General features: G+C 39.3%; 1 protein-coding gene across 2 annotated transcripts; it reads left to right on the forward strand.

The window, feature by feature from the left end:
- The first annotated feature begins 5,592 nt into the window (after positions 1-5,592).
- On the forward strand, positions 5,593-18,951 carry gabrr3a (gamma-aminobutyric acid type A receptor subunit rho3a). 2 transcript variants are annotated; one of them, XM_085288937.1, is made up of 9 exons: positions 5,593-6,175; positions 6,751-6,863; positions 13,357-13,424; positions 13,522-13,745; positions 14,966-15,054; positions 15,653-15,826; positions 16,625-16,777; positions 17,950-18,143; positions 18,255-18,951. In XM_085288937.1, the coding sequence occupies exons 1-9, from the start codon at positions 6,033-6,035 to the stop codon at positions 18,549-18,551; spliced, it is 1,455 nt and encodes a 484-aa protein (XP_085145063.1). In that variant the 5' UTR covers positions 5,593-6,032; the 3' UTR covers positions 18,552-18,951. The 2 variants fall into 2 exon arrangements, with proteins under 2 accessions (XP_085145063.1, XP_085145060.1); XM_085288934.1 differs by having other exon boundaries at positions 5,595-6,175; positions 14,966-15,048; positions 15,689-15,826.
- The last annotated feature ends 2,939 nt before the right edge of the window (positions 18,952-21,890 follow it).

Genomic DNA, 21,890 nt, shown 5'->3' on the forward strand with positions numbered 1-21,890 from the left:
GCTGCACAAACACAACACCAGTGACACATGACGTAGTGGTATAATTTTAACAAGTCGGCCGCTACAGTGCATTGCTTATTTCCTTCGCACTGATTGCCAACACACTGCAGAGTCACCTTTAAATTACATTAACCTCACGTTAAATTCACACACTGCTCTTCCTGTGGCTTTGACTTTCTTATTTTTCAATTATTAGAATAAATTACACATAAGCATATGTTGTATAAAGAGACGTCAAATATCACAGTACCTTTTGAGTTTGTCGATGGCAGCTTATCCAAAAACATGATCAGCATAAACACAAGTCCACTCGTGTCCGCCATGTCAGATGACCTGCGTCAGGATGGTGAACCTGTAACACTATTTGACTTGCGTGCGCATGAAAGCACATTGGTGTGCGGTGAGCTGTTTCTGTGTGACTCCACTTTACATCCTTCCTGACCTGACACAAATGAAACTCTGATTAGTTAACCGTGCAGGTAAAAGTTTAACCAGCCTCCCCGTGAATGCTCCACAACACAACACCTTAATCTGAACACCTCACATCAAACAGCTCTCTCTCTTTCCATCCTAACAAATAACTCCATGTAGTCTAAACACACACACACACACACACACACACAAATACATATATCAACATGATTTTATGTAAGGATGTGTAGGTATAAAGGTAAAAAGGAAGGGGAAACATGTTTTGTGTGTAATGGAGTGTGAATAAATTGAGACAACACTTTTTTAACCTTAAAGCATGGCTGTCTTTTTCTTCAAACATAATGAGAATCATGAAATCACACATAATAATTATACTGTCAGCATGTTTTTCCACATACTTTTGTCAAGCAACTCAGCCGTGTCGCATGCAGAAGGTTTTTATGCACCTTATCCCAAACAGGATAAGTCTAAGGTTCAAAGTATATTAATGTTATTTTGTTGCTTTTCCATAAATGCAAAATATCCAACATAAACAGCTGCAGATAGCTCACTTGCTGGCTTTTCTCATATTTTGGAAGATGATGACCTCTAGAGGGCACAGGCGAGATGTTTCTGCCCAGCTGTCTAACAGCTGTGGGATCACATGTGAGTGAACCGAGCTGCACATGCACGATTCTTTAAGATGTCATTGCTCATGTCTGCCCTAAATCAACTTTAATCCCAGATTAAAGGAAGCATGCTACTAGGGCCATGCTGTCCATCTTTCTGATGTATTATTAATTCTCTTCTGCAAATGTATTTTCATGTCTTGCTGTGGCCTACTGAAAAAACCTGGCGAGCACACTGTGGTCAGAGATGTGGCTCACTCTAAGCAACAATCACAATCACAAGTAACGCGTTACTGCCCGTCTCTGGTGGCTACGCAAGCTAGCAAGTACCAACGACCGGATTTGGTGTGTGGTAGTAACAGGTAAATGAACTTTTTTTAAAATTATTTGAATATATATGAGTGCTTGTGTATAAATACACAAACAATACACATATGCTTTCAATTGTGTAATTTAAGTGATCTAGGTAGCTCTGTTAAGGAAGTTCAGTTAACGCTAGAAATGTGTTTTGGAGTTTGTATGTGTTTTGTCTCTAGGGGCCACTGCATATATTTATATATAAACATATATAAATAAAACCACTGTTTTTACATTAGTAATTCATTTTGTGCTTAATTTTATATTATTGTTAATAATAAATTAATTAAAGCAACAAAACAACCTGAAGGGCCGGTTCGGAGCCGAAAGAGCTCTTTTTAGTGAGCCAAGCCGAAAGAGCCGGTTCTCTAAAAAGAGCCGGAAATCCCATCACTAGTGTGAAAATCCCTCGTCGACCACAAAACTATATTCATGGACTGGCTGACTTTTGTGATTGAGATATTGCTAATACTAACCCTCTTTTGAGAATCAACGTTGACCTGTGGCTCATTAAGATGATAAATCTGGGGCTTCTACAGTGAAACTTGGACCACTTCCATGTCCGTAATCACTACTCTCAGGTGACTTCAGGGAGTATAATGTATTTCTCAGTTTGGGACATAGTTTACACAAAAGGGTGTGTCATGCTTACTTGAACTATGATACACCTTTCGGTCTTCCTGGAATAAATAGGCACGGGTTGGGTTGATTTGAGTGCTACAGCACCTCCTGGTGGATCATAGGTGACTTGCATGTGAAAGTACAAATACTGTATAAAAATGACTAAATATAAATGATTTTTTTCACATTGTAATGACGCTTCCATTTAATTAAGCACTCGGTAGTGATTGTTGCTCAGGGTGAGCCACATCTCTGACCACAGTGTGCTCGCCAGGTTTTTTCAGTAGGCCACAGCAAGACATGAAAATACATTTGCAGAAGAGAATTAATAATACATCAGAAAGATGAAACATAAGCACATAGTCACAATAAACAACTGAGAAGCTCAAATGCTTGACAGCAAGCGAGATGACAACATCAAGCTATATCTCATTTGGACTACAAGAATTAGGTAATTAGATTTACATGCTTGGGCACCATGTCATGGTTTGCTGTGTGGAAGGCAGGAGAAGGACCCAAGATGCAGACTCACAGACACGGGGATAAACTCAAAAAACACAGCTTTATTGCTGGCCACGAGAAGTAATACAAAATAACCTAAAACTGGGAAAACTAAAGCATGAGCTGTACAAGGAACCGAACCACGGGGAGAATTACACACAACATGAGGGAGAACGCGACGCCGAACAGAGGGAGACTCAGACAGAAATACACAGAGGGTAAACGAGGAAAGTGGGCACACACGGGGAACACAGGTGACACTGATAATCATAACGAGACAGGGCGGGGTGAACTGAACATGACATGTACAGGCACAGAGGTTCAGACTAGTGATGGGTAGATGAAGCCCCATGAAGCACTGAAGCTTTTCATCCAATTGGTTCACCCCAACGCGAAGCTTCATGAAGCTTCATTTGCTCTAGCAGGACACCTACTGGACGTAAAAATAATAGCTGGCATGAATTTGAAGAGTGTGGCATTTTGCACACAGCCTGTAAATGTCAACAACAAAAGGAGTGTGTAAAACATGTATATTGTAGTGATGGCAGTATACTGTGTATATTTATACTGGCAGTATGGGAAATGATTATTTGGAAATGCTTGAAATGGAAATGATCATTTACTGTGAGGTGAGGTGTGGTTGGGGTGTGGACAGTGGTTGTGCGTTTGTAACGTTGAGGTATGGACAGCTACACACTGAGGCTTTGAGCCTCAGTCCTGCCTGTTCACATTTTATTCTGTAAAAACTAAATTTTCACTGCTTTTACGTCCTTTTTAGTGGGGAGAACATAGCTAGGATTGAATGATTTAACAAATCTTTTGAATCCTTTGTCCTCCACAATGCTAAATGGCTGGGAGTCCTCAATCACCATGCTGACCAGGTCTTCATCTATTTGAGATTGTTCTCCTGAGGAAAGACAATAAAGACAAAGCACAAATATAAATATCACACACGTAACTTATTACAGCTGTATAATATTGTTATATCATTTAGTAACATTACTGCATGCTATATTATCATTGCATTTGATGGCTCACCTGGTCTTGCTCCACAATCGGTGTCCCCCTTATTCTCATGCAAAGCTCTGTAGTGCCTAAGCATGGATGTTGTTGTTATATCCCAGCTCCCTGGCACATAGCAAACACTTCACCTTGTACAAAAGTCAAGACAGCTCAACATAAATTGTATTGCACCATCAGTATCATGACAATACATCTTCTGTAGAAATTTACATACCTTGTTGGGAGGAATAAAATCAAAATGTTCCCACACAGGGGAGGACATCCTCCTCTTCTTAGCTGGCTCCATTCTCTCCTGACTTTCTCTCCTCACTCTCATAAACCTCCAAACGGTCTCCAAACTCTCTCTAACCGCAACTCTCCATCAAACACCCACATTTTGAATGAAGTCTGAGGGGTTTATATCGCTGTCATATCTCGCGGCAAAGTTCGAACCACTTCATGAACCAGTCACGTGGTACAGCCGGGCAGCGAGGCTTCGGACGTCATCATTTTCAGCTCCTCCCATAAATGAAGCAAGCCTCGATACGCGCTTCGCGGAAACGCCCCCTCCATTACTCGACACACGCTCCGAAGCCTCGATACAGAACGTCCCATCACTAGTTCAGACAGGAGGAGAGAGAGCACGGGGAAAACACAGACATAACGGGCTGGGGAAACATGAAACAACCACAAAGGGAGACGAGGGCTCATAAATACATAGAGGGCACACAGGGGGGAGAGAAAGCACGGGGAGAACTTAGACATAATGGGCAGGGGAAACATGGAATAAAACATAAGGAGAGACGAGGGCTCACAGATACACAGAGGGGCACACAGGGGGTAAAAGCCATGAAGGGAAAACACTTAGGGAACAACACAACAGGGCAACTCAGAAAACATGGCCTAAATAAGGAACGAAATACAAAAATACAAGGAACTAAGAATACTGGGCCCACATGGCCCAGGACCATGACACACCATACAGTAGGGTTAAATGTGCATTATTAGGCCTTAACCTTTATAACTGATGTGTGATTAATTTAAGGCCTTTGACTGAAGTCTGTAGTGATCTTATTGTTACAAGACTACTGCAGGCTTTGGTCAAAGGTCGGTCTTATACTGAAGAGTGAGTCATTGCAGGTATGTTGTCTTTGGCTGCCAGCTGCGCCAGTAATAACAGTGCTGACGTCTTTAAGATATGATAAATATTCAAGACCTTCTATGTGATAAGAACTATTTTAAATTCTAGATTTAACAGGGAGAAAAAGAAGAGAAGCTAACATGGGTGAAATATAATCTCTTGTTTTTTTAGTCGCTTTTGTACTCTTGCTGCAGCATTCTGGATTAAATCAGGGCTTTTCGGGGGGAACTTTTACCACAGACTAATAATAATGAATTACAACAATCCAACCTAGAAATAATCAATGCATGAACTAGTTTTTCAGCATCCCTCTGAGACACGGATTTTTGTCATTTTATCTTCCATATTTGTTTAATGTGCATGTTAAAGGACATGTCCTGTTCAAAAATGCATCCACAGCACTGTGCTGGTCTACACTGTCTTTGTTTAGATGTCATGTTTAAGAAATTGAAAGCTGCAATTAATTTTATTCTTGCTCTATATTTTTTTCCTTTTTAGTGCATTGTCATGTTTTTTCACTTGCATTGGATTCCAAAGGTATGTTTGCTGGCAGGGAGGGTTCTGCTTTTGCCAGAAGCCTTTGTCTGAAATGTCTAATGTCAGTAGTAGTATTAACTGTACTCAATTTATTAAGTATTTGAGAGGATTAAAGGAGTCATCATGTGCCTTGAATGCGACACACTCAGAAGCCATAAGTAACACACGTCATGTTTGCAGACGTCACTCCTGACATATGTTTGAATCTGTCTGCTCTTGATGGGCTCACTTGCGTCCTCCCACCACCCAGGAGCGCTACTGGGTTGAGAATTGTGTGTGTGTGTGTGTGGGGGGGAGAATCCTACAATGTATAAAAGTAGGCTGCAGCCTTTTTATTTTTATCTGGTCAGAAATGATGATGAAACTGTTGTTGGTATTATCCCCCCATCCCCGCCCTCTGCTTCCTCCAGTTTGTAGGTTACTGAAAGATTTCACCAACCACAGAAAAGAAGATTAGAGAGGAATTAATGGTATTCCTTTGTCATTATAGGAATAAATTGATATTTGACGGGGGTGGGGACAGTCTGGAGTTGGAGCAACATGATGTGTCAGGAGACGTAAGCAGAGGGATGGCACAGTGACAAACAAACTCAGAGTCAGGGGGATGCCAGTCTGCTGGATATCTCAACTGATGTTCACCATGTTACAGGAGATGAGAGAGCGGGATAACGCAGAAGCAGCCGGGCGCACGCGTGACGGGACAGAATGAGAGCTGCTGGGACATGGACGGCGTCAGTAGAGGACGGGGACAACTGTGACATTGACTGGGAGAGACCCTGACGAAGTGGGAGGGACATCTGGGTTCCTCTTGTCTTTGAAGCCCCAGCTTAACCATGAGAGTGGCCTTCCTGGCCTTAAGACTGATGTGCTTGGCCTGGTTGTGGCCTGTCACTCAGCTCAACAGCAGCCACTTCCCGAACAAGAGAAGAAACAAGGAGCTGTACGTCGGAGAGAACGCTAGACAAAAGCACGGAGGGTGAGCAAAAGTGGCGTTTCTTAGATGAATCTTTGATTTACTATAATTGTAGAGCTTCTTCTTATGTGGAAACTAACCTTCATGGGTGATTTTATGGACATCATTTCCATGTCCTACTTTGTAGAGCTTTCACATGTAAATATGAATAACTACATCTTTTTGCGTTTACGTCCACTGATGGTAGATCAGTGTCAGAGAAAGGTCATAGATTATGTGCATTGCTCAGAAAATTAGTGTTGATTGTTGCTGAATCTAAAACATAAAACGATGTGAACTTTGGTTTGGTTTTAGGATAACTATGACATCCTCTCAGTGACTAAAGTCATTCAGGAGTCAGATATAAATGAAAGAGGCTCCACAATATCAAGCTGAGTTACACATGTGCTAGAATGCAGTGGAAAGCAAAAGTACTCATCTCCCTTTGGCTACGGCCTTTGCTTTTAATCAGAGTGCTAGAGTCCATTTAGCCATCACTAACACCATCTGTCAGTGCTGTTTTAAGTGTTTGTTAGAAAGAAATCTAGACAGAGAGAACGATTTTACTTAAGCTGTTATGTCTTCTCTTTGCGTTCCAGACGGGTGGATCTTAAGATGAAGAAGTTGGACAGCACCAAGTCTCTGCTAATTAAGTCTGAGCAGCTGCTTCGGATTGAAGACCATGACTTTGCAATGCGCCCTGGCTTTGGAGGTAACACACACACACACGCACACACTTGGTCATTGTATTTATTATGGATTTATTTATTTCCTCAGTATGGAAATCAGCTTTTGTTGTTCCTCTATTAAAAGGGGGCGACCCAGCAGTGTTAACTAATTACAGACCAATATCTAATCTATCTGTGCTGGCCAAAGTTCTTGAAGCTCTTGTGTGTGAGCAGTTAAAGGAGTTTTTGCACACCAATGCCATTTTATCTGAATATCAATCAGGCTTTAGGAAGAATCACAGTACTATCACAGCTGCAATTAGAGTGGTAAATGATATTACTATTGCACTTGATAAAAAACAACACTGTGCATCCCTTTTTATTGATTTGTCAAAAGCATTTGACACTGTTGATCATTGTATTTTAAAACTTAGACTCTTCCAGTCAGGACTCTCTGAGAGAGCAGTGACATGGTTCTCAAACTACCTCAGTAACAGGACTCAGTGCATTAAATCTGACGGTCTATGTTCTGACTTTGTTACAGTGCACAACGGAGTGCCACAGGGTTCTGTATTAGGTCCCCTTCTATTTATCATTTACGTAAACAATCTTAGTCTACATGTGCCAGATTCAAACTTGCACTTCTATGCTGATGATACAGTTATTTACAGCTGTGGTTCAACTCTTGTCCAAGCCATCGACTCCTTGCAGAAAGCCTTTTCTGCTGTCCAGCACTCATTACGTCAGCTTAAACTTGTTCTCAGCGCAGACAAAACAAAGCTCATGTTGTTTTCTAAATCAAGGAGACGAGCCCAAACAATCCCATCAGTAACCACTCTTGAAGGTAATAAAATAGAGTTGGTTCACACCTATAAATATCTGGGAATCTTAATTGATGACTCGCTTACCTTCAAACCACATGTAGAGAATCTTGTGAAAAACCTGAAGTTAAAACTGAGATTTTATTTTCAAAATAAGTTGTGTTTCTCTTTTAATACAAAGAAGCGGCTTGTTGCTGCAACATTCTTGCCTGTGCTGGATTATGGTGATATTCTATATATGAATGCTTCTGCTCAATGTCTTCGAATGGTTGATTCTGTGTATCATGCTTCTCTGAGGTTCATCACTAACCGTAAATTTCAGACTCACCACTGTGAGTTATACTCTCAGGTAGGATGGCCTGCTTTGGTAAGTCGGAGAAACTGTCATTTATACAGTTTTATATATAAGGCGATACTTGGGTTGCTCCCTTCTTATATATGTTCCCTGCTTGTAATGAAACATGCTGGTCGGTATTCTCTTCGTCCGCATGGTTACTTGTTGCTTTCTGTTCCATTTGCCCGAACTGAACTTGGTAAAAGAGCTTTTGTCCATTTAGCACCCTTGGCCTGGAACAAACTGCAGAAGGAATGGAAAATGACTGAATTCATTTCATTAAGTGATTTTAAATCTAAACTACGAATCCTTGAGGTCAAGTCCATAACATGCAACTGTTTCAATTAGATTGATTATCATTTTAACTGACTTTTTTATTTTATTTGAATTTTATTGAATTTTATTTTTTATTTTATTTGTATTCTTTCACTTATTGTTGCATGTGGGTTGTTGCTGCCTGTGTTTGAGTAATTTTTGTAACTGTGAGACATCTGCTGCTGCCTATCTTGGCCAAGTCTCCCTTGAAAAAGAGGTTTTTAATCTCAATGGGATCATCCTGGTTAAATAAAGGTTAATAAATTTGTATTTATTATACATTTATTTTAACTTTTTCTCACTCCAAATATTTTTCCTAGTATTTTTTTAAGTGTGCTTTAATGGTAACACAGCAGGTTGATTTAGGTTACTGTGCTGTTTTTGGTATTATGCTGCCCAAAAAGCCCTTTGTGACCTAGATTGTCTGCTTTGAGAGACAATGACTGCGGTAGCACGGATAAAATAATCTGAACTGTGTTCCTAATTCTCCCTGTGTGTGTGTGTGTGTGTGTGTGTGTGTGTGTGTGTGTGTGTGTGTGTGTGTGTGTGTGTGTGTGTGTGTGTGTGTGCTTCCAATCACAGGTCTGGATTTTTTTATCTTTTGCATCTTTTTTGTCATTACCTTAAAGAAACCCTGCACAGTAATCACTTTCTCTACTGCATGTTCACAGTGGTCATCCTCTTTTGTAATGTCTGAATTCATTTTCTTTCCAGTCAGAAGGCAAAACAAGTTGCTTAGTGTCTGTCTCAGTCTTTTCAGTGGATGATTACACAGATGTTTACGTCGGCCTAATAAGAGTTCTTGGAAGATTTTATCTGGTGATAGAGAGCCTCTGAACAGCAATGCCATTCCCTAAGGCATCTGCAGGCGTGCACCATGGGTTTGTTGAGTGTCAGAGTGATTAGATCACTACTGATGTTCCTCTGACAGGAAATCAGCTGCATATTTCAAGACTGTATCCAAGTCGCCTTGAAGAGCAGAATGGCTTTATAAAGGGATGGCAATTGTTTTTTAATACCCGTACACTCTTCAATGTTATTTACTCAAAGCATCTATCTGAACTTCCTGAACTTGTGATCTCTTTAGATGCTGAAAAGGCTTTCGATAGGGTGGAGTGGGAGTACTTGTTTGCTGTTTTAGAGAAATTTGGTTTTGGCTATAAATTTATTTCCTGGATTCGGCTTCTTTATTCGTCCCCTAAAGCCAGTGTTCATACTAATGATGTTTACTCTGATTATTTTGCGCTGGGTCGTGGTTGTCGTCAAGGTTGCCCTTTGTTTCCCTTACTCTTTGCCATTGCCATCGAGCCTCTGTCTATTACATTGAGATCTTCTTCTGTATTCAGGGGAATCATCCATAATGGAATTACACATAAAGTATCATTGTATGCGGATGACTTGTTATTATATATGACTGACCCGGCATGCTCCATCCCTGCTGTTTTAAGTATTCTGGAGAACTTCAGTTCGTTTTCAGGTTATAAATTAAATTTGAGGAAAAGTGAGTGTTTTCCTGTTAATACGGCAGCACGTCAACTTCAACAGTCTGATCTGCCCTTTCGTCTCAGTCCATCTGGGTTTAAGTACTTAGGGATTAACGTGACTCGCTCTTTAGCTGGCCTTAAATCAGCAAATTTGTCTCCTCTTATATCAAGGATCACATCTGATATTCAAAGATGGGGTAATCTCCCCCTTTCTTTAATCGGTAAGATTAATGTTGTTAAAATGAACATCTTACCAAAACTTTTATTTTTATTTCAGTCAATTCCCTTATTTTTGCCGAAACACTTTTTTGTTTCACTGGACAAGATTATTGGTTCTTTCATTTGGGGAGGAAAGCCACCTAGGGTCTCTAAAACTTTGCTGCAGCGATGCAGATTTAGTGGAGGACTTGCATTACCTAATTTTTTAGTCTACTACTGGGCCGCTCACATCCATAAACTTTGCTACTGGCTAAAATCTTCTGGTTCCTCGTGGTGTAAATTGGAGCTATCATCATGTAAGGGCTCTTCTTTACCGGCTTTGCTCTATTCCTCTTTACCTGTGAGACCCTCTCTGTACACTGATAATCAGGTGGTTCTTAACACACTCAAAATCTGGTTTCAGTTTAGACGTCACTTTAATTTTGTAATGCCGTCTTCCTCGGGTCCTCTAAGCGACAACCATTTGTTTCCCCCTTCACTTTTGGACTCGACATTTTCAGTGTGGTGTGACAAGGGTATAAAACAGTTCAAACATTTATATGTGGATGGTGTTTTCGATAGTTTTCCCAACTTGTCTTCTCGTTATAATCTCCCTGTTACCCATTTGTTTCGCTATTTTCAAATTCGAAATTTTGTTGCCAAGTGTTTCCCAAATTTCCCCTCTTTACCTCCAGAACAGCAGTGGGAAACTACGTTATCATTTATTCCTCATCACAGAGGAACCATTTCGAAACTCTATGATGCTATTCTGTCTTTTAGTAACCACTCTAATGTTAAGCTTAAGTGTACATGGGAAGAAGAATTGGGAATTCGAATACATGAGGAGTCTTGGGAACAGGCTATAGCGAGAGTACGATCTTCCACCTCCTGTGCTCGTCTTGGACTTATTCAATTTAAGGTCATACACAGGGTGCATTTTTCTAAATCTAGACTTTCTGAATTGTATCCAGAAGTGGAAAATAAATGTGATAAATGCCACGGTTCTCCTTGTCACCTCGGCCACATGTTTTTTCTGTGTCCTGAGCTACAAGGTTTCTGGACAGGGTATTTTGCTATTATGTCAACTGTTCTTGGGGTAACTCTTCATCCTTGTCCTCTGATTGCTGTATTTGGGATTCCTGTTCGCTCACTTACACTTGATTCCACACAAAAGGACATTATAGCCTTCACATCCCTACTAGCGAGACGTCTAATATTGTTGCATTGGAAGTCTGTTAGGTGTCCTACTATTTCCCGGTGGCTTAAAGATGTCATGTTTTTTTTTAAACTTGAAAAAATTAAATATACGTTGAGAGGTTGCACAGCCAAATTTTTTCACAAGTGGCAACCCTTTATCTCTTATTTTGCTAGTCTAGAGGTATTGGCTGTTTAAATCTACTTTTGTTACTGTTATATTCCTCTAATATGTTTGATGGTTGTGTTGATCTGTGTGGGACTGGGGGGAGGGGGGGGCGTTGTGTTTTTTTTTTTCATATATATGTGTGTTTATTTACTTAGGAAAATGAAGAAAGGTTGATTGTATTTTGGTAACTGCAAGTACTGTTCTTTTTTTCAATAAAAAATATTTTCAAAGACTGTATCCAAGTCAGTCAGGTCATAAAGCATTCAGGCAAAGAGGGCATTAAGTAGTTGTATCATTTGTTGTCAGGTGATAATGAATGTCTGCCACAACTAAAGCTGCCACTCTGTAGGAAACTAACAAGCCGATTGCTGGTGAGATGGTTGAGGGTATTCTGCCAGTGCTAACCTGCTGAGGTAAAATCAACTGACTATAGTAAACATATTAGGATGTAGAATTTCTGAATGTATAACCACAAAGCTAACTGCAGAGGGGATTTTGGTTGTCTGATGAGTTACTTTTCTCCCTGGGTAGTGTGACAGGTTATTTTTTTAATAGCAAGAATCTTGTTATGTAACAAATTAGTATTAAAAGTAAGATTACCCGTCACTTGATCAGTTTGCACGACTGGAACATTGTCATTAAATCATTGTTATTCAGCTACTGGGTCAAGCAAATCGGTGGTGGTTACGAATTGGAAAACACTTTATCTTTCTGTTTTCTGTTTCTTTGTTCTGTTTCGTTAATTCACTTTGTGACTATGATACTAATAAAACATATTTATTTAAAATAGAGTTGAGTTCGAGACCCATTTTTTTGTTTCTTATTTACTTCAAACCTTTTCTTCCTAAACTTGACATTATCACTGAGCTGATAGTGTGAGTTAACTCTGTTAGCTCCAAACACATTTGCTGGATTGTTACATTTGTCTGCTATGTGTGGTGTCCTGTGGCCCGCGAAGATTTTTTCTTCATTTTTTTCCTCCTTTCCTTATTTTTTTTTTGTTGGTAATAGAGAGTTTTGAAGCTCATTAACGAGTTTAAGTGAGCTAACTCTGTTTGACCCTATTCCAGGATGTCAGCATCCCAGTAAAATCCCTCCACCTTCATTACTCCATTGTGATTGCAAACACATGCTTTTGAGTGCTTACCTTCATTAAACAATGGCACAGAAAAAACCTCCAACAACATCAGTCGGTGTTTACAGTTCAAATCAAACATTAACCGTATTGTGCCGCTGGATAATGACAAGAACCATTCTTCTTACTATACACTACCCTGGATATTTATGTAATAATACAATGTGGCAGATTTTCAATTAATGGATCCTTTAAGATAACATAATGAATTAGTGAGTGTTGTTGAATGTCCACACATGCATGTTGACTGTGTAACCTCAGGGAAATTTATAGGCATGTAGGTAGTGAGCTACCTCTCCCATAGGCCAGATTAGATTAGAAAGGATTCGCTTATTTTCCCAGTACTAAATGTAACGTATGAGGTCACACGAGTTGATGTAGTTGATGTAATTTCTCAGAATCAGTAGAGAGCTAAGTATTACATATTTCTGTTACAGTATTAACAGCTTAACCAAGAAAGTAGTGAAGATATATAAATAATTAAACAATTTTTTTTTACATTTATCTTCTTAACTGAGCAGCAGCGTTCATTTGTCTAAATCAAATACTGTAAAGAAAGGTCACTGAAACATGCATTTCAAGTAAAACGACATTTTGAGGAGTTGATTTTTACTGTGAACCAAAAAAAAAAATAAATAAAAGGTGAGGTTGTGCATTTACAAAGATTTCCAGTGTAAGGTAATGGTTCCTTTGACATTCAAAAATGTAGAATGTGAACATAAGATTTTTTGCTTCAGTCACAGATGTTTATACTGTACTGTGTATCATGACTATATAAACTAGGGTTGTCTCTGCATATAGCTCAGAAGTGGGATTTACACATTGGTAATCTCTGACAGATGTGCAAGCAGATGTTATCCAACTGATCCATTGCAACATCTGTCCAGGTTCAGCCCTGCCTGTTGGTATCGATGTCCAGGTGGAGAGCATTGACAGCATTTCTGAAGTAAACATGGTACGCACCTTTTAGATTTCAGTAGTTAATCTAATCAAAAGAAACTGACTTGCTTTCGCTGTTGAAAATGACTGGTTTTTTTTGGTTTTTTTTGCAGGACTTCACCATGACTCTCTACCTGCGGCATTACTGGCAAGATGATCGCCTGGCCTTCCCCTCCAGCAGCAACAAGAGTCGGACCTTCGATGCACGTCTGGTGAAGAAAATCTGGGTTCCAGATGTGTTTTTTGTCCACTCTAAGCGTTCTTTTATCCATGATACAACCATGGAGAACATCATGCTGAGGGTTTATCCTGATGGAAATATTCTCTACAGTGTTAGGTAAAAAAAAATAATGATATATGTCTCATTGTATTCATAGAGAGATCACTATAACTGCATTTTCTGTCATTAACCAGTAGCCAAAATAATGGCTAATACTGGCTGTCATTATCTTGTCTTTTTGAAATTAGAAGGGCCTAAATTTGATGAAATTGATTGGGATGCTAAAGTATTAGCTAACACTATATGGTAAGGTGGATCTACAGACTCCAGGCTCTGATAAATAGTGTCAACATTAAAATAAAAAATGTTAACATTAACACTGATTAACATTAACATTCATTTTTAAAGGATTTCATTCTTTTTTGGATAAGTGTTAGGACAATTACCTGCACATGAAGATGAGCCAATATAGATAATGCAGACATGCATTAATTCAGCTTTCTTACTAGTGGCCAGCAGGGGGCAACTCTTTAATGAATTCGTGTGAAGTCTATAGGAAAAGGAGCCTACTGCTTCCTCTAAATATTGCCTTTGTGAATTATGGTCTGAAGTCAAAAAGGAGGATGAACTTATGTTTTAGGGTGGGGTTGTGATTGGCATATTGTTACCTTGTGAGCACAGTGTATTGATTTCTCTGTCAAACTGAAGCATCAGGCTTCAAAACACGACACAAACACAGTTTCAAAATGAGACCACCAATCGGTGACGTCACAGTGGCTACATCTGTGTTTTACGCACAGCCTGTGTTATCGATTTACTTTCGGGGCCAGGCTCAAATGGCCATTAGAGAAACTGTATTGGTGTTTGCTCCAGCTGGTTTCAGTTTTCAGCCCTGAGGTGCGGTTTGCCAAAAATCAGACCAATGAAGGCATTTGCACCAAAACCCCTTGTACAGTATATACAAATTAGCAAGGGTTGTTAAACCATCAAGTTTTAAGCTTACATGTCCTAATACAATGAGTTATGGCTTAAATTTTACTAAGACTGTTTGATGAGCATGAACATCACCACAGCCCAGTTTAGTGGGCAGGGTATGAAGTGAATATGAGAAGGTGGAACGTAAGCTCCCAGACGGCATTCAACATATCCATTTCAGTCACAGACGATGACAATATGGCACAAATTCCCAAATGGCCAACAGCAGCCACAAACTGTGTCAGGCACAGATGCTGTTACTGAATGAATCAATTCAGTCCAGTAGTTTTATTTTACACTGTTTCACTGAGATTACTGCAATATTTATGTAGGTATTTATTTAACTGAAAGCTGTGTTTCAGGATCACTGTGACGGCTCTTTGCTCAATGGACTTCAGCAGTTTCCCTCTGGACACACAGAACTGCTCTCTGGAGCTGGAGAGCTGTGAGTATTAAGCTGCAGTCGGGACATCGTGGTTGCTTGCAAATACCTAATAGGATATCCAGTGTTGTTTGCAGAGTAATAATGTTAATTCCTACATTAAATGTACTTGTTCTTGTGCTGACATGTTTTGCTGGTAAACATGTTACACAACATTTGATGCACTATTATGTAATTTAAAAAATTTGGGCTAGAGAAAGCTTTGAGCTTGTTAAATTTTCAAACACTATCTATTTTCTGCACAAAAACGCAATTGGATATGCTTGAATGTTATACAGTTGGGACAGAGACAGCTCAGAGTGCATTACCTTACTTCATACTCACAGTAGTAAGCATCACCATCCCCCTTTTGCACAAATTATTTATAATCCTCGGGTCATTCAAGTCAGCCTCTGTGCATTATGCTTGTCTATCCTCATGATGCAGGATTTACTGCAATGTTTGTGAATTCTTTGGTCTTTACCGCTCTCTCTCACTCTGTGTGTCTCAATCATGGATCCTGATCTCAGGGGAGAGTTGGTAGTCCCATTTTTGGCAGCTCTCTCCTCTCCTCTGAGAGAAACATCCATGAAACTTCTAAGAGAGGCAATACGCGAAGGTGTCCAACCCCAAACGCCCACCCTCTTTCTCTCCTCTCTTGAAGATGCTTACAATGAGAACGACCTAATGCTCTACTGGAAGAACGGGAACGATTCATTAAGGACTGACGAGATTGTGCTCTCTCAGTTTTTTATTGAAGACTTCCAGCCTTCCTTTGGGCTAGCCTTCTACAGCAGCACTGGTATGTCCGGCAGGAGTCTGGGGACACTCTGAGATGTATTCATTTTGAAAACAGCCAGAGTGCTCCAGACCCCTACAGTTTTTCTAAATAGGAACAGTTTAACATTTTGGAAAATACGCATTACATAAAAAGATTTGACACCACTCTTACAATCGTTTTCTATGGAGATGCAGCCAGCAGTTGATTAACTTGTCCAAACTTGTGAAAACAGCTTAACCGGCAAAGGCTACAAAATCCAATAACCAGCATCTGTACAGTTTACCAATGAACACATTATTCCCATTTCCAGTCATAATGCTTTGCTACAGTAACTGTGTATGGGCGAAAGCTTTTATATGTACACAGACATGACTGAGTGCTATTGATTGTTTAGGTTCTCTGTGAGAAAGAAAATAACCACATTTTCCAAAATGATGACATGGGAATCAATCCCTCTCTGCAAAGCAGAAAGGTATTGATTATGCAAGGTGTTTTAGAGTTGTATGATCTACTTTTTCAAACCCAGTTTCCTTTTATTGTTGTCTGTGTAGAAAGAAACACTAGAATTGGAGAAAGAGAGATTTTCATCTCAGTTTTAAAATTTTTTGTGAGGGAACCTACAGTATCCAATCTACGAAGATGTTATGTAACTCCGGCATTAAAGAGATTTGCTCTCTCATTTGAGTTCTAGGTTCTCCCTGTAGGTTCATGTTAGACTTTTATTTTTAATAAGGACAACTTTATTTTCTCCTGTCAGTTACTGATATCACCCTGCTTTGCACCTGCCTGCACTCCACTGTGTCCATTTATCTGTTTCAGGTTGGTACAATCGGCTCTACATAAACTTCATTCTAAGGCGGCATATCTTCTTCTTCATGCTTCAGACGTACTTTCCCACCATGCTGATGGTGATGCTGTCCTGGGTGTCTTTCTGGATAGACAGGAGAGCCGTACCTGCCCGTGTCTCCCTGGGTACTAAGCCGTTGAGCCAATACGACCAACATAAATAATTACCGAAATTGTATTTTCATCTGGACCGATAAAAAAATATCACCATGCCTAGTTTTTACTTTAAATTCATCTTTCCATTGATTAACTTTTTGAGAGTGAAATGGTAAGATTGATTTCACTCCCTTGTTTGCCAAATACTGGAGAGATTAGGCGTAAATCAGTCAGGAAGCACATCGTCTCATCAAATAATTACACCTTGTTTTTGAGATCTAATTGCCCGTATTTAAACTGTGAGAAATTCCCCATAAGGAGGAAGGAGTGGAGGAAGTTTGTCAACCAGGAGACCCCAGTTTGCTTGGTATTTTGATAGCTTCGTGCTTTGCGCATTTTGTTATGATTTCACTTGTTATTTTCTTTCTCTTTCCAACTGCTATTTGGTTAAAGTTCAGGAAAGTAGTGGGGTTTGGATTAAAATATCCTGTTCACAAGATTCTTATGTTATAAGTTAGTGAAACTCACTAACTCACGTCATTGTTTTACAATAGGTTCTCACTTAGGTGCAATGACCTGCAATGACAATGATAGTGAAGTTCCCAGCAGCCAAACAGTAGATATTTCCTGGCTTATGGACAGGAGAGATGAGTGTCACTGTTCTAATCTGCCGCTCAGCAAGAAAGCAAATAAGCATATCCAACGGTGTCTGCTGGTTCACCATCTATGTTTTCCCCCTCCTACACAGTTAGCTTACGCAAGGAGATGCCATCATTAAGGCTGGGCTATTTTTGGAATCAGACAGACTCCAAATTCCAATTCTAAAAGCTTTACGAGCAAAAGAGCACTAAATCAGAGTTAAGCTAGTTTGCATCCAGCAATGATGTAATAATGACTTTGCCTTCTGTAATTAATGAACATAAATACACTTGCATGGTTATATGCTTGTCAAAACCCTGAGGATGATGATAAAGGATATGCCCTTTCAAGCCCACTGCCCTTTACCACGACTAAAGTATTTCGATTACATTATCACATTTGCTGTGATTTTTATGGCACAATTGTTCATACACTGAATTCACATTGGTACATAAAAGGTCTTCAAAGGATAATTTCTTGTTATTACTTGTTTGTAGCTACAATAACATTATTCTCTGCAATGTTTCTGCAGCAACAGTCACAACTGGTTTTTCTGTATTCAGGCATCACCACCGTACTGACAATGTCCACCATCATCACCGGTGTGTCGGCCTCTATGCCACAGGTGTCTTACGTAAAAGCTGTAGACATCTATCTATGGGCGAGCTTCCTGTTTGTCTTTCTGTCAGTCATCGAGTACGCTGCGGTCAACTATTTCACCACAGTGGAGGAGATGAAGAAGCTGAAGAGAGCAAAGGTCAAGTTCTTTCTAAAATCTTCTCAAATCTCCTGTCCTATTTAGGCTACGGTATGCAGCCATAAGGCAATCTCCAGAAACTAACAGTGATCTGCTCTCCTCTCTCTGCAGATGCCCACCTCTTACAATGCTGCTGAGGCTATGGCCTTTGATGGGTGTTTCCACGACAATGAAATTGACCTGGCCTCCCTCCCTGCCAGCACCCCAAATACAGAGAGGAACATCCAGTCTCGAAACTCGACTGTCTCAGCACCCACAGAAGGCACCAGGCTACATCGCAAGCACCCTTTAAAACGAAACCTCAGCTTCATCATGAGCAACAGCTACATGATCGACTCATACTCCAGGGTATTATTCCCGCTGGCTTACCTGCTCTTCAACATCATTTACTGGAGCATGTATGCATAGCACATTGAGTAAGCAGCTGAAAAAAACAAAAGAACTGTTCCTTTTTTGACTCTTGTCACAACTGCACAAATGAACAAAAACAGACGGATAATAATAATAATAATTAATTGATGACATGAATTCAAGTCTGCTGAGTATAGATGTCCTTCTTGATGTCTAATGAAAAAGTGTTCGGCTGTAACTTGAAGAAAACCTGAGAGCGGCCGTGGAAGTGAACGGCTGATAGTTTAATGAATGTTTACGTGTGTTTCTGGCATGCTTGATTTTATAACAGAAAGAGTTTTTATCCAAAATGCATAAACATTTGTAGGATTTTGTTTTATTGCTGGATCAGATACATCCATACGTACATTAAATACAGTACATATAGAAAATAAATATGTGTATGCTCTTAAATGTCTGACTCGGGCTTCACATTCTCTTTGCCTTGAACTTTATTGATATTTAGTGCATCACACTTTCAACTGAAGGGGCCCAGTGGAGCACTTATAAACAAGTTCATGTTTAATATCATCCTCACCAGACAGAAAATTGTGTGTAAAATTTGCAAAAACTTAAAAAATTTGCTGAATGTGTTGAATTTCAAAAACATTTCATTTAAATGGTTTCAAAGATAAGACTCGGGGGCCTTCATCAGCCTGGCTAACACCCCAATCTAACCCAATGGGAAAATGTGAAAAAGGGCATAAATTTTGGACTTGTAATTGCATTTCCCCCAGGGCCATTCATACCACACCAAAGAAATGAAGTAATAGATAAACAGTACAATGAAAGAAAATTTCCCCTTTTGCAGTATCTACTGTAGAACTTTGTTTTTTCTGTGGACTCACAGTGGGAAAAAGGGATATTTTCTGTGAATTAACTGTTGTATAATTACAGTCTTAGCAATGAGTTAAAAAAACGTTTTCTTTAATTTTACACAATTACGTCCTAAAATTTAAGCCCAAAGACTCATGCTGACAGGTTTCTTTCATTTACTACAGCAGCATTCTTTTTGTTATATTAAGATATCTGAAGAATTAAATATGTTGTTAAACCCCAACCTGGGTTTTTCCAATCTGCCCCACTTATCAAACTGGGCTGTATAAATTTGACATCCTGCTATAGATCCATATCTATTTGACAGTAGTGTGTTCTTTTACTGACCTCTGTGAATATCTTGAACACTCTCTGCAGATCAAACCAAAAACACTAAGCATGTTCAGGAGAACACAGCTTTTGTTTTTCCTCAGAACTCCTGGCTCTTCAGGTGTCAAATGTGTGCCCTGTGTTAGTGACTCGGTATTAAAATCATGCAATCATACCTACACCTTCTCATGACCACAATGGGAAACTTAATGGTCTTCACAGGTTGACACAAATTATAAAATAGACACATCTGACCTTACATCCAAATAAGGACTAAGTTGCAGGCTGCACACAGTCCTGAAAGCAACACAGGTTTTTCTATACGAAATGAAATATCTTGGGTAATATCCGGTGCACAATAACTGCATGGAAATAAAAGAAAGACATTTTCAGCCACTCCCTTATTCACAAGGTCACAACAGCAAGCCATGCCGCATGTTTATTTTGGTGCATTTTACCTGACTACCTGATGTAACCCCAAAGGGCTTTGAGCCTCCAAGGCAATCGCATGGAAATATGTTAAATTTATTAGTGGATGTAGAATGTGAGGGGGAAATGGAAAAGGTTCACTCAGTTGCATAACAGTGTGCTGTGGAACAGAAAGCCAGCAGGACACCAGACTGATAATACCTGCAATGGAAGAGCTCAGCGGGAGGCATCTTAATTCAAATTAGGTCTAAATGTGACCATTAGATATTAAAGCTTTACAAAAAAAAAAGCCCTTTGTTTTTTTTACAGTTAAACATCTTGAGAAATATGCACTAATTTCCTCTTTTGGTGAGGAGCAACATAGATACTGCTCATTTCTATATCTTTAGCACGATACCGCAGCTAGGAAATGATTACCTAGCTAAGCAAAGCCATTAAAAACAGGGGAAGTAGCTAAAGGATACAAAAAAATCGGGCTAGCAACATCTCTAATCATATAGCTACTCTCTTACAAGGTTATCCAACTAGTATCACTGGGCATCTACTTTAATAAATAATACACACATTGTTGCATTCTCAGTTAATTCTTTCCTGATCAAAGTTTTACTGCAATAGTTTTACATCTATCTATCTATCTATCTATCTATCTATCTATCTATCTATCTATCTATCTATCTATCTATCTATCTATCTATCTATCTATCTATTCCTGAGAATATGAAAACATGTTGACACAAACCCATTTAGAAGAAACCATTTACATGCAGTCTATCTATCTATCTATCTATCTATCTATCTATCTATCTATCTATCTATCTATCTATCTATCTATCTATCTATCTATCTATCTATCTATCTATCTATCTATCTATCTATCTATCTATCTATCTATCTATCTATCTATCTATCTATCTATCTATCAATCTATCTACAGTCCTCACAACCTACTGAAACACACTACACCTGAGCTCCATGAATATCAAAATCACTCAGCTTTTCATCCCTCTTGCTTGATGTCTTATGTTATTCAGATCAGAAACAGAAGCTCTGACAATGTCAGCATTTTAAAGCTATACCATGAATATTGTGCAGTGCTTTCACCCACATTTTGAGGTTGTAACTGTATTTTGCGGTGCATTTCCTTAATTACAGTTTTTCTCAGTCGCTTTGGTGCTTTTCTCAAATCACTATTAACATTTGCACAGCAGTTAGTGTATTTCTCAAAACATTTGGTGCAAACTGCAAAACCTAGTGGATAACCTGCAAAAGCAGGTCACTTGCTCAAAATCGATAATCCATTCCTCAAAAGCAAGTATTCATGTCAATGAAACTGCCGGTGTCATCAAAGTGAGAAGTCTTGACACCATCTTTATGAACAAGATAGTCAAATGGCTTTGTCATGTTTTCATTATGACAGTTCACAGTATTCTCTCAGTGTTTTCCAATCCAAAAAAGGTCAGAACTCGGTGACGCTACCTAAAAATGCTCAAGACAGCACTATACACTTTTTGTACAGCCATTTACAGGAAAATCTACAGAAAAGTTAGACATTCCTGTAGTTAGGGAAGTAAGTGAGTACAAGACACTGAATATGTATGTTTCACATTTTTACTGTGTGGGCTGTTTGTAATTCTACAACACTGTGCAAAAGAAAAATACTCTACAGTCACCTATTTAGAATAAACATAAGAAACACCCTTTTGGTAGAGCTGTGCACAAATGTGAACAATATAACGGTACATATTGTAACTGAACATACGTAAATCCTGCTGGCACATCCAG

Source organism: Mchenga conophoros, linkage group LG10 (assembly GCF_057382185.1).
Source record: "Mchenga conophoros isolate Kocher_MC1m ecotype Shallow Benthic linkage group LG10, M_conophoros_male_GT1.1, whole genome shotgun sequence".
NCBI lineage: Eukaryota > Metazoa > Chordata > Actinopteri > Cichliformes > Cichlidae > Mchenga > Mchenga conophoros.